An 11,784-nucleotide genomic window follows, 5' to 3' on the forward strand; every position below is an offset into this window, starting at 1 on the left:
TAAAAAAAAAAAAAAGAGAAGCATTAGGCCAGGCGCGGTGGCTCACACCTATAATCCCACCACTTTGGGAGGCCGAGTCGGGTGGATAAAGAGGTCAGGAGTTCGAGACCAACCTGGCCAATATGGTGAAACCCTGTCTCTACTAAGAATATAAAAATCAGCTGAGTGTGGGACCCCATCTTAAAAAAAAAAAAAAAAGAGAAGCATTTACAGTCACTTACTGTATAAAATGTTGCATTTTCAAACTCCAACTAGATTTTTTTTCTGGACAGGGTCAGAAACCAGTAGAGCAAAGGTGACTAGCTCCTCTAGATGCTAACTTGCTGCCTAGACCTTAAAGCCCTGTGTGATTTATTGCCTTGGGCGGTGTTGAATAAGATGAGGGCGGGCTGAGAAGGCTATCCTGGCTCTCGCTGTAGCCTGCCCGCTTTCATTTCTTGTGGCATATATTCAAGGATCCATCCTGTACTACACTCTGCAGATGTTCAGCAACTCAGATAGCTATCAAAAACTATGGGTAGTTACCAAGTTACCCACACCTTAACTATTGGGTTTTGTTTGTTTTCAGTCTTTTATTTTATTGTTTTGAGACTGAGTCTCACTCTGTCGCCCAGGCTGGAGTGCAGTGGCATGATCTCGGCTCACTGCAACATCTGCCTCCTGGGTTCACACGATTCTTGTGTCTCAGCCTCCCGAGTAGCTGGAACTACAGGCGCCCGCCACCACGCCCAGCTAATTTTTGTATTTTTAGTAGAGATGGGGTTTCATCATGTATCTCAAGCTGATCTTGAACACCTGAGCTCAAGCAATCTGCCCACCTCCGCCTCCCAAAGTGCAGGGATTACAGGCGTGAGGCACCATGCCCGGCCTTGGACATTTTTCCTTATCCTCACATTGTTCCCTTCATCTGTAACACAGCTTCACAACATTGCTGGGTCAAAAGTATCCAACTGAAAAGACCCAAATCAACTGTCACTTTAAAGTCTTTAATGACTAACTCCCCAACACCCAAATTAATCTTTCTTGTCTCTGTGCATTAGCATAACTTTTATTTGTGTATGTTTTCTCATCTCCTGGACTATAATTTCTTTAGAGGCTGATAGAGTTGAACCAGTGTGGTCTTAGGAGTGACACTGATCTAGGTTCCAAATCAGGTCCCAATTTATTCTTCCTAAACTTCCTATTTCCCACTGATCCGTCTAGGATAATCACCTCAACTTGGAAGGGCTGTTGGGAGGTTTACTTAAAAATTTTTTTTTTAAAGAGACAGCGTCCTCTCCCTAGGTTGCCTAGGTTGGTCTGGTCTCCTGGGTTCAAGGGATACTCCCACTTCCGCCTCCCAAACTGCTGGGATTACAGGTGTGAGCTGCGGAGCCACGCCCTGTTGTGAAGTTTAGATGACAAACTATAGGTACTCAAAGTTTACTTTGTGGCTGATGGGCATTATCAACAGAATTATCAACAGCAGCATTTATTCAGTGATGGCTACCTACTTAGTGCCACTGCCAGACCTGGAGCCAAAAAGCAAACAAAACTGCCCTGGAGAAATACAATGTTTCCATCAAATTTATGGATACAGGGAAAAGCAGAGCACATCTGTCAGGATATACCCAGGCTGGATGTTGACAGAATAGCAGCGACAAGAACAAACAAAACAATCCCACCAGCACGTGCAGTCCGTGCCGGCTCGGGGGTGTGCCCTGGGAAGAGAGTAAAACTCTTTCCTATTGGCGATTTGGAGCGTGACATCAAGACCACCCCTTGCAAAGGACGGACCAATGGGCTTCGGCGGGGAGGACCCAACGGCGACAGTTGAGGGTTTAACAGGATCTCCGTTTAGACACAACCTGACTCTCATTTGTCGCCCTCTCCCGCCAGCTTTTTTAATAAAGGAAAATTCCCGGCCGGGCGCGGTGGCTCAAGCCTGTAATCTCGGCACTTTGGGAGGCCGAGGCGGGCAGATCACTTGAGGCCAGGAGTTCGAGATCAGTCTTGACCCACATGGTGAAACCCCGTCTCTACTAAAAATACAAAAATCAGCCGGGCATGGTTGCTTGCATGCCAGTAATCCCAGCTACCCAGAAGGCTGAGGCAAGAGAATCGCTTGAACCCGGGAGGCGGAGGTTGCAGTGAGCCGAAATCGCTCTACTGCACTCAGGCCTGGGCGACAGAGCGAGACTCCGTCTCAAAAACAAAAAAAAGAAAATCCTCTTTTGCACAAATTATTTCCGAGCCGCAAGTCGCAGAATCAGAAGAGCGGAGTTCTTGCCTGGCCCCAGCGTGACTTTGGGATTTCACTTTCTCCCTTCTGCGCTTCGGTCACCTTACTTTAAAGAATGCGCACAATCGCTCCGCCTTGGGCCAATAACATGCCTCGCCAATTAGACCGTAAACTCAGCGTGGCGATTATCAGGAGCCTCGGGCTGCTGCAGGGTGTGGCAAGCGCTCCCGGCGGGCAGACGCCCCGAGGTTCCCCTCCAACGTTTTTGGAAGCGACACCTCCTCCTTCCCGCCCTAGGGAGCCCCTGGAGCGAGTGGCTCTGACCCTGACCCCCGCAGGCGAGGCCCAGGGACCGGCTGTGCGGACGTGGGGCTCTCGGGAAGGGATAGCGCGGTTGGCCAAGCTGGGGTCCGAACCCCGCGGCCAGGAGGGGGGATGCTCAGGACTCGAGCCTGCGTGCGTGAGGAGAGGCCCCGCGCACCTTCTGTGACCCGGCCAGGGAGGCTCCGCAGAAGAGATTAACGCGCCGTTTTCACGTCACGCCCCGAAATCAAGCCCGTGTCACCCCCTCAGCACACCCCAGCCGTGTCGCGGCTTACCATTCCACTTGTCCCGGGCCAACCGGGCCATTATTCCCAGCCTGGATCCCCGCGGGAGCAAAGGAAGAAGTAGAGGCTTCACTACCGGAAGTAACAAGACGGACTGCGGAGAGAGTGCCCCGGACCCGCGACCATAGAGGAGAGGCCGCTCTCCTTTCAGAACCTCCCTCAACCCCGCGACCTCCCCGCTGCCTACAGCGGCCACTCCCAGCTGGAAGAAGTGGGCGCATGCGTAACATCGCCGGTCCCGCCCCTTCCTTTTCACCCACCGACGAAGTACCCGGGAGTGTTAGTGTCTTTGCCTCCTGGGCGGCTGTTTTTGTATCCGGAGGATACAAGCTTTGCCTAGAAATTAAAATAATACTACAAGACCGCACTGTACTCTCCACAGTTATTTTTTGCCCTCACATTTTGTGTAGAAAATCACAGGACGATAAGTTCAATTTGCAGTGTTAAGAATCGGAATTAAATGACTTTTATTTCTATTAAAATATTTTTTTTCGTAGAGATGGGGGTCTTGCTATGTTTTCCAGGCTGGTCTTGAACATCTGGCCTCAAGGGGTCCTCCTGCCTCAGCCTTTCAAAGTGCTGAGATTACAGGCGTGAGCCACCTCGTACAGCTTGAAATGATTTTCCTATCACCACGTTTCGCCCCTTCCCAGCGTCTAGGTCACAGCGTCTAGAACTTATGCTGATTATCTGGTTTTGTTTTGTTGTTGTTATTTGTTTTTGAGACAGAGTCTCGCTCTGTCGCCCTCCAGACTGACGTACAGTGGCACGATCTCGGCTCACTGCACCCTCCGCCTCCCGGGTTCAAGCGATTCTCCCACCTCAGCCTCCTGTATAGTTGGGACTACAGGCGTGCACAACCACGCCTGGCTCATTTTAAAATTTCATTTTATTTTTATAGAGACATGTTCTCGCTCTGTTCCCCAGGCTGGTCTGGAACACCTGGGCTCAGGTGATCCTCCTGCCTCAGTCCCCGAAAGCGCAAGGATTACAGGTGTGAGTCATGGCGCCAGGCCCCCATTAAACAGTTATTTATACAGTTATTAATACGGTACTTCTAGTTCACATTGATTAGCACCACTGAGCCTCAATACAATCCCATGATATTGAGGTTTAGGATGGTTTAATACATTCCAGAACTATTAAGTGACAGATAGATTTTGAAAATAGGTCTTCTAATCAACTTTCTTTTTGTTTGTTTGTTTTGGAGACGGAGTCTCGCTCTGTCACCCAGGTTGCAGTGCAATGGCACAGTCTTGGCTCACTGCAACCTCCGCCTCCCGGGTTCAGGCAATTCTCCTGCCCCGGCCTCCCGAGTAGCTGGGACGACAGGCGTGTGCCACCACGCCAGGTTAATTTTTTGTGTTTTAGTAGAGACGGGGTTTCACCGTGTTGCCCAGGCTGGTCTCGAGCTCCTGGCCTCAAGCAATCCGCCTGCCTCGGCCTTCGCACCCTGCCCTAACCACTTTTTCATAGTTGGCTTTTGTGAAAGACCAACTTGAATGTATTCATTCAACCCATGCTTATTGAGCGTCTACTACGTGTCAGCCCAGTGCTAGGCATTGGAGAACAGCAACTCTAAACCAACATACAATTCCATTAGTCCCGGGCCTCATATGTTGCACTCGACATAGTATTCCCAGAGGCTAATGCAGTAGCTAAGAGTCTCAGTTTTGCTTTCCCTGATCACCTAAGTAACAACCCCCATTATTCTTTTAATTTAATTTAATTTAATTTTTTTTTTTTAAAAGGAAGTCTCGTTCTGTCGCCCAAGCTGGAGTGCAGTGGCGTGATCTTGGCTCACAGCAACCTCTATCTCCCGGGTTCAAGCGATTCTCCTGCCTCAGTCTCCGGAGTAGCTGGGATTACAGGCGTGCACCACTGCACCCGGCTAATTTTTTGTATTTTTAGTAGAGATGGGGTTTCACCATTTTCGCCAGGCTGCTCTTGAACTCCTGACCTCAGGTAATCTGCCCGCCTCGGCCTCCCAAAGCGCTAGGATTACAGGCGTGAGTCACCAAGCCCGGCCAATTTTTGTAATTTTAGTAGAGACACGGTTTCACTATGTTGGCCAGGCTGGTGTTGAACTCATGACCTCCTGATCCACCCGCCTTGGCCTCCCAGAGTGCTGGGATTACAGGCGTTATGCCACCGGTCCGGCCTAATTTTTTTTTTTTAAGAGACAGGTCTCACTATGCTGCCCAGGTGGTCTCGAATTCTTCAGCTCAACAGATACTCCCGCCTCGGCTTCCCAAAATGCTAGGCTTACAGGCGTGAGCCACCGCGCCCAGATCCCATTATTCTCTATTACATCACCGGCTGTTTTTCTTAATAGCGATTTTCATGTGTTACCAAATGGCAAGTTTGACTCCTGCCTGAATTTCCCCTTAGCCGAAGTTTAAGCTACAGTGGGGGAGGGAGCACGTTTTCCTGTTCATCACTGTATCTCCACCCCATAAGAGTGGCTAGCATTTCACAGAACCGCAACAAGTATTTCCTGGTTGACTGGACGTCGAGACATGCACATTTTTTCTACTGAAGTGAATGCCCGCACAAATTAGGCCACGCCTTGGGGACTTCGATAGCCACGCCCCTACCCTGTCCCTGTCAGCCTTGGCCCCGCCCCCGCCGCCGACGCAGGCGCTGACGCAAGCGCAGCAGGCGCGCGCTGTTTCCGGAAGTTGCGGCTGCAGTCTCGGCTGCTGCTGCCTCAGCTACTGCCGCGGTCGCCGCGGAATTCGGCGAGTAGAACCGCTGAGGCGAGCGCGGGCCCGTGTGGGGCCGGGATTCCGGCCACTCTGCAGAATGGAGATAATCAGGAGCAGTGCGTGTTCGCCGTGCACCTCCCCGCCTGCCCACACCCCGTTGCCCCTGGCCTGCTAGGCCGAGACCATGGCCGGCCTATTTGGCTGGGCGTGGGGCTGAGGCAGCCCCTCAGGGCTTTTCCTTCCTTAAGCCGGTGCGCCTCTTGGGATCTAGTCCCGCTGCGGACCGTGCATCCTAGGGTCCTCGTACTTACTCCTCCAATCCCGGCGCCACTCGGGGCCTTGTCCTTCTCCGGCCCGGGCACCCCCCCCGGGGCTTGTCCCCGCTGCCCATGCACCCCTCGAGGGCCTGATTACCTTCGCCCCGGTGCACACCTCTGAGACTTTTTCCCTTCCGGCTCTCAGCCTCAGGAGGTCCTCGGCCTTCCTTCCCTCTCCCCTTAGCAGGAATTCAGGCCACTGGTTCTGAGCCTCTTTTCGGTTTCTCCGCAGATTTTAAGAGTAATCTTCACAAAGTGTACCAGGCCATAGAGGAGGCCGACTTCTTCGCCATCGATGGGGAGTTTTCAGGTATCCCTCCCTCGCAAACTCAGGCTACCGCCTTGCGTTGCGTAGCCAAGGCTCTTTCAATCTCCCAGCCCCAGACTTCTTATGCTTGATGGTGGCCTCTCGCTGTTAGTAGCCTTGGGCGGGTTTCACAGGTCTCAATGTTACCTTTTAAACGTTTCAAAAGCACGGAAGAAATGAAATGCCGTGGGTTTGTGATTGGACTCAGGATTGCAGATAGAGATGATGGTTTTGGTGCTGCTTAAAACAGTGCGGCATGTACATTGCGGAGAGCTTGAGGATTAGGGTCAGACTTTTTTTCTTGAAGGTAAAATAGATGTAACATGAATGTGCCGTTTTAAGTGACTTTACAGTTAAGTGGCATAAGTACATTCACATTGCTTTGCAAACATACCCATCCATCTCTAGGACTTCTTCATCTTCACAAACTGAAACTCTTTACACCTTAAACTCGCCATTCCTCCTTTCCTCCAGCCTTTAGCAACCGCCATTTTTCTCTGAATATGACTGCCCTTGACATATCATATAAGTGGAATCTTACAATATTTGCCCTTTTGTGACCGGCTAGGGTCAGGTTTTTGCAGATAAATGAGATATTTCTTTATACATTAGTGGACATGTTCATTGCCTGCCTCAGCAGATGTGTATACAGGAAATACTTCAGACACTTACAGTTGCAAAATTTTTTTTCCCTTTTTTAGGGGGAGCAAAGGCTAGTTTTAAAATTGTCGATGTCAATATGAATGGTTCACTCCCTTTGATATGGATATCCATTTTTGCTGTCTGATTTTCCATGCAGGAATCCATGCAGGGGTAAATATTATCCTTGGCTTTGAGTAGTTTCTAGTTGGAGTCACTTCCCTAGGAAGCTAAGAGTTTTCACCAGAAATAATTTTCCCTTTACCTTGAAGATACATTCTTTTTATGAATATTAACCACTCCAAACTCTTGACCAAGACTGGAACTCTGGCAGTAATGTACTTAGGGATTTATTGATGTCTGCTTATACAAGAATCTTTTAAAGCAGCAAAATTTATTCAAGCATAGAGGTTGTTTTCTTAAATGATTACTGTGTTTTAAGTCATATTTTAGACACTGGAACTGCCTATTCTCAAGTTGAAACATTGACATCTCTTAAGATCGTTATTAGAGGGTTTAAGCTGGTGGCCAGCGAAATTAATGCTTATTTTGAAAAAGTAAGTTAGGGAGTGCTTCCAAGTAACCTTAATTCATGATATGACATTATCGAGGCACTGAATGGTTGACTGGCATTTTTACGTTAGTGTTTATTAGTAAGTTAAACATTTTTATTTCTTAAAATCTAGGAATCAGTGATGGACCTTCAGTTTCTGCATTAACAAATGGTTTTGACACTCCAGAAGAAAGGTATCAGAAGCTTAAAAAGGCAAGTGGATGTGTTAGAAAATCTTTTTTCTTATGTTAGTCTTCCTTATGTTCAATGATAGAGAAATATTGTTATTAAACTTGTACATTAAGGTTTTGTAAGTGCAGTATTTTCTCCTCAAACCTAGCCATGAATTGATTTTTTTTGTTTTGTCTTGTTTTAGAGACAAGGTCTTACTCCTGTCACCCAGGCTGGGGTGCAGTGGCGTGATCATTGCTCGATGGAGCCTTGAACTCCTGGCTCAAGTGATTCTCCTGCCACAGCCTCCCAAGTAATTGGGACTGCAGGCGCAAGCCACTGTGCCCAGCCAGTTTTTTTTTTTTTAATAAAATTTTTACATATTCTTTTGTCTCACTTTGTTGACCAGTCTGGTCTCAAACTTCTGGCCACAAACGATCCTCCTGCCTCAGCCTCCCACAGTGCTGGGATTACAGATGTAAGCCACCACACCTGGCCTTAAAGTATTATTTTAATGATATTTAAAACAGCAAAAATAATTGTTTGCTGGAAAACATTTTGGGGAAGATTTAGCATTTTCCATGTTAATTTGATTCCTAGGAAATATGAGGCAGTTATTTTAATCATTTGGAAAGAGACCTAATATGATTCTTTGGATGATGGATAAATAGGTCCTTAAATGGGAAAAGTATTATGAAATATATACAAATTAGTAATGCTTCTCATTCATATGTGTAATCTGTTCTACTTGGAAGTATTCTGCTGAAGTCTCATTGAGTAATTCAGAAAGCCCACCTGTTTGAGAATGCTATGCTCACATGGAATATGCAGCACTATTGTGACATGTTTTATTTCCCTTTTCCAGCATTCCATGGACTTTTTGCTATTTCAGTTTGGCCTTTGCACTTTTAAGTATGACTACACAGATTCAAAGTAAGTTGTTTTAACAAACGTTGGGAATTCTGTTTTTGTGGCACAGTGTCACCTCCTAAGTTTCCTTTTATCTTATCCCAGGTATATAACGAAGTCATTTAACTTCTATGTTTTCCCGAAACCCTTCAATAGATCCTCACCAGATGTCAAATTTGTTTGTCAGGTAAGTAGCATAATTGAGTTTTTTCTTTACTGAATTGCTGATGAGGCAGCATGAAGATGTGGAATCAGAATTTGGTTCTACTACTAACTTTGGGCTTTGGGGCAAATCATTTCACCTTTGACCTTTAGTTTTAGGGTAATAAATAAATGACCCTATTATCTCCTCCTTTGCTGTAGAATGAATTAAGGAGCGCCAGGTGCAGCAGCTCATGCCTGTAATCCTAGTACTTTGGGAGGTTGGGGTGGGCGGATCATGAGGTCAGGAGATCAAGACCATCCTGGCTAACATGGTAAAACCCCATCTCTACTAAAAATACAAAAAAAAAGTCTAGCGTGGTCATGGGTGCCTGTAATCCCAGCTACTGGGGGAAGCTGAGGTAGAAGAATGGCGTGAACTGGGGAGGCAGAGGTTGCAGTGAGCCGAGATCACTCCACTGCACTCCAGCCTGGGCAACAGAACGAGACTCTGTCTCAGAAAAAAAAAAAATTAGCTGAGCGTGGTCATGGGTGCCTGTAATCCCAGCTATTGGGGGAAGCTGAGGTAGGAGAATGGCGTGAACTGGGGAGGCAGAGGTTGCAGTGAGCCGAGATCACTCCACTGCACTCCAGCCTGGGCAACAGAACGAGACTCTGTCTCAGGAAAAAAAAATAAAAAAAGAATGAATTATGGAATAAGATGCAGAGACAGGCAGATGGATATGAGAACATGAGGTTTAGTAATTCTAAAACTGAATTTGAAAACATAACTTCGTAACTCCATTTGGGATTTTTATTATCTTACCCCCAACTTGAACCACCTACACATCAAGACTTACAGGCTTCTTGGCTGGACATGGTGGTTTACACCTGTAATCCTAGCAGTTTTGGAGGCTGAGACAGGAGAATCACTTGAGCTCAGGAGGTTGAGACCAGCCTGGGCATAAAATAGTGAGACCTCATCTCTATTTTAAAATAAAAATAAAAATAAACAAAGAAAAGACTGGGAGGCTTCTCGCTATCCTAACTCATTCTCCTCGCATCCACTCCAAGGGTGTAGACCTTTATTTTCTGGAAAAGCAGAGTATGTGTGTATCCTATCCACAAAGAGAGAGCCCAGAAGGGGTTAAACTATGCTCACTTCCTTTTCTCAAGCTCACTAATTAGGAAACGGGGTAGAAAAAAAAACTACTCTTTCCTCTTGAGGAGAAGAGAGCTTAATTGATGGGGCAATATTAGGGAGATTCTCCTTTAGGATACTCCCTCTAGAGGTGTTGCAGCTGACCTGGTAGACACTCAGTAAATATCACTTTTTCCTTTCTGCTCTCTTGATTATCTGTTGTAATGGATAAGGAGAATGTGAATAAGGGGTATGGGTGTGTGGCTATGTGATTAAAAATAAGTCTTAATCTTTTCTTATTTAAAATCTTGCATCCTATCTTCTCTCCCACTAACAACATGAATTCATTTGAGTCTTGCCATCTTTCCCTTCTCTTGCAGATTAATGGTAATGCAGTTATGAAAGCCTCGAGGGTAGGCTTCACAGTGATTGAGTTATGTCAAATTCTTTCTCAAAACTGGCAGTATATAAACAAATGAAATCGAGAGTTAATCATATGCTTGTGGGCAAAAGAGAAAAGGTGAAGGTTAATTTAGGTCTTATAGACAGTTTCCTAACTTAGCAAGTAAACCAGTTGACATTTTACCTTTACCCTGCAATCAGTTAATAGCTATTTATCAATCACTGTGGTATGGGATACCTAAAGAGTATTTGTACATTTTTTTTTTTTTTTGAGACAAAATTTCGCTCTTCTTGCACAGGCTGGAGTGCGGTGGCGTGATCTTGGCTCACTGCAACTTCTCCCTCCCAGGTTGAAGTGATTCTCCTGCCTCAGCTTCCCTAGTAGCTGGGATTACAGGCATGCACCAAGATCCTTGGCTAATTTTGTGTTTTTAGTAGAGACAGGGTTTTTCCATGTTGAATCAGGCTGGTCTCGAACTCCCAACCCCAGGTGATCTGCCCGCCTCGGCCTCCCAAAGTGCTGGGATTACAGGCATGAGCCGCTGCACCTGCCCTTATAGTGTGTGTTTTTTTGTTTTTTGTTTTTTGTTTTTGGTAAATTTTCATTGAGGGCAAAGTAGGCTCAGTTGGGAAATTTGTGTGGATATAGTTTTCTAGTAGTACCAGCAACACAGAATTACTTAAAGTGGGTTCCATGGCTTTGGACAGGGGTTAATCAAACAAAAGCAGAGGGTGGCAATGAGACACCTTAGGGATGGCACTCTGTTCTTTTTTTTATTTTTATTTTTTGAGACGGAGTTTCGCTCTTGTTGCCCAGGCTAGAGTGCAATGGCATGATCTCAGCTCATTGCAACTTCTGCCTCCCAGGTTTAAGTGATTCTCCTGTGTCAGCCTCCCAAGTAGCTGTTAGTACAGGCATGCACCACCATCCTGGCTAATTTTATATTTTTAGTAGCGCTGGGGTTTCTCCATGTTGGTCAGGCTAGTTTCGAACTCCCCACCTCAGGTGATCCTCCCACGTTGGCCTCCCAAAGTGCTGGGATTACAGGCATACATCATCACGCTGACTAATTTTATATTTTTAGTAGAGATGGGCTTTCTCCATGTTGATCAGGCTGATCTCGAATTCCTGACCTCAGGTGATCCTCCTACCTTGGCCTCCCAAAGTGCTGGGATTACAGGCATGAGCCACGCTGACTAATTTTATATTTTTAGTAGCGCTGGGGTTTCTCCATGTTGGTAATTCCTGACCTCAGGTGATCCTCCTACCTTGGCCTCCCAAAGTGCTGGGATTACAGGCATGAGCCACCATGCCTGGCCGATGGCACTCTGTTTTAAACGACTAAGACAAATCTGGTTATTTTGGGAAATGTATTGAAAACAGATCAGAGGAACTTTGCCCATTGTACAAGCCGTGATTGTACACCTGGAATACTTAATACGGTTCTAGCTGCGAGCAACTCCTTTAATAAACGCTATCATAGACTTGAAGATAGGCCTGAGAGTGATGTCTAAAACAGACGAATAAAAGTGCTGAGGTTCTCTAGTCTGGAAAAACAAAGGCAGAGAAAGGGTTTAGACTCTGTAAATTTGGGAATTGTATGAAAAGGGAAATGTATTTTTGTATTTTCTTTGGTCTTTCATTTAAGGTTTTTGTTTTATTTAAA

General features: G+C 46.4%; 2 protein-coding genes across 3 annotated transcripts in view; one reads left to right on the forward strand and one right to left on the reverse strand.

Moving 5' to 3' along the window:
* The window catches only part of BFAR (bifunctional apoptosis regulator), a 48,971-nt gene extending 45,942 nt beyond the window's left edge, over window positions 1–3,029 (reverse strand). Inside the window, exon 1 of one of the 2 annotated variants that reach the window (XM_011956018.1) lies at window positions 2,821–3,029. The gene's annotated coding sequence lies outside the window, so the exon portion shown is untranslated. Of the gene's footprint in view, window positions 1–2,373; window positions 2,670–2,820 lie in introns of those variants that run through there. The other variant, XM_011956019.1, reaches the window with a different exon arrangement.
* Window positions 3,030–5,485: 2,456 nt separating this feature from the next.
* PARN (poly(A)-specific ribonuclease) overlaps window positions 5,486–11,784 on the forward strand; it is a 232,538-nt gene continuing 226,239 nt past the window's right edge. Inside the window, exons 1-6 of the mRNA XM_011956026.1 lie at window positions 5,486–5,653; window positions 6,087–6,164; window positions 7,487–7,566; window positions 8,390–8,457; window positions 8,539–8,637; window positions 10,096–10,102. Of these exons, the coding sequence (XP_011811416.1) occupies window positions 5,635–5,653; window positions 6,087–6,164; window positions 7,487–7,566; window positions 8,390–8,457; window positions 8,539–8,637; window positions 10,096–10,102 (351 nt within the window). The 5' untranslated portion in view covers window positions 5,486–5,634. The remainder of the gene's footprint in view (window positions 5,654–6,086; window positions 6,165–7,486; window positions 7,567–8,389; window positions 8,458–8,538; window positions 8,638–10,095; window positions 10,103–11,784) is intronic.

This window comes from Colobus angolensis, unplaced genomic scaffold (genome assembly GCF_000951035.1).
Source record: "Colobus angolensis palliatus isolate OR3802 unplaced genomic scaffold, Cang.pa_1.0 Scaffold407, whole genome shotgun sequence".
Taxonomy (NCBI): Eukaryota; Metazoa; Chordata; class Mammalia; order Primates; family Cercopithecidae; genus Colobus; species Colobus angolensis.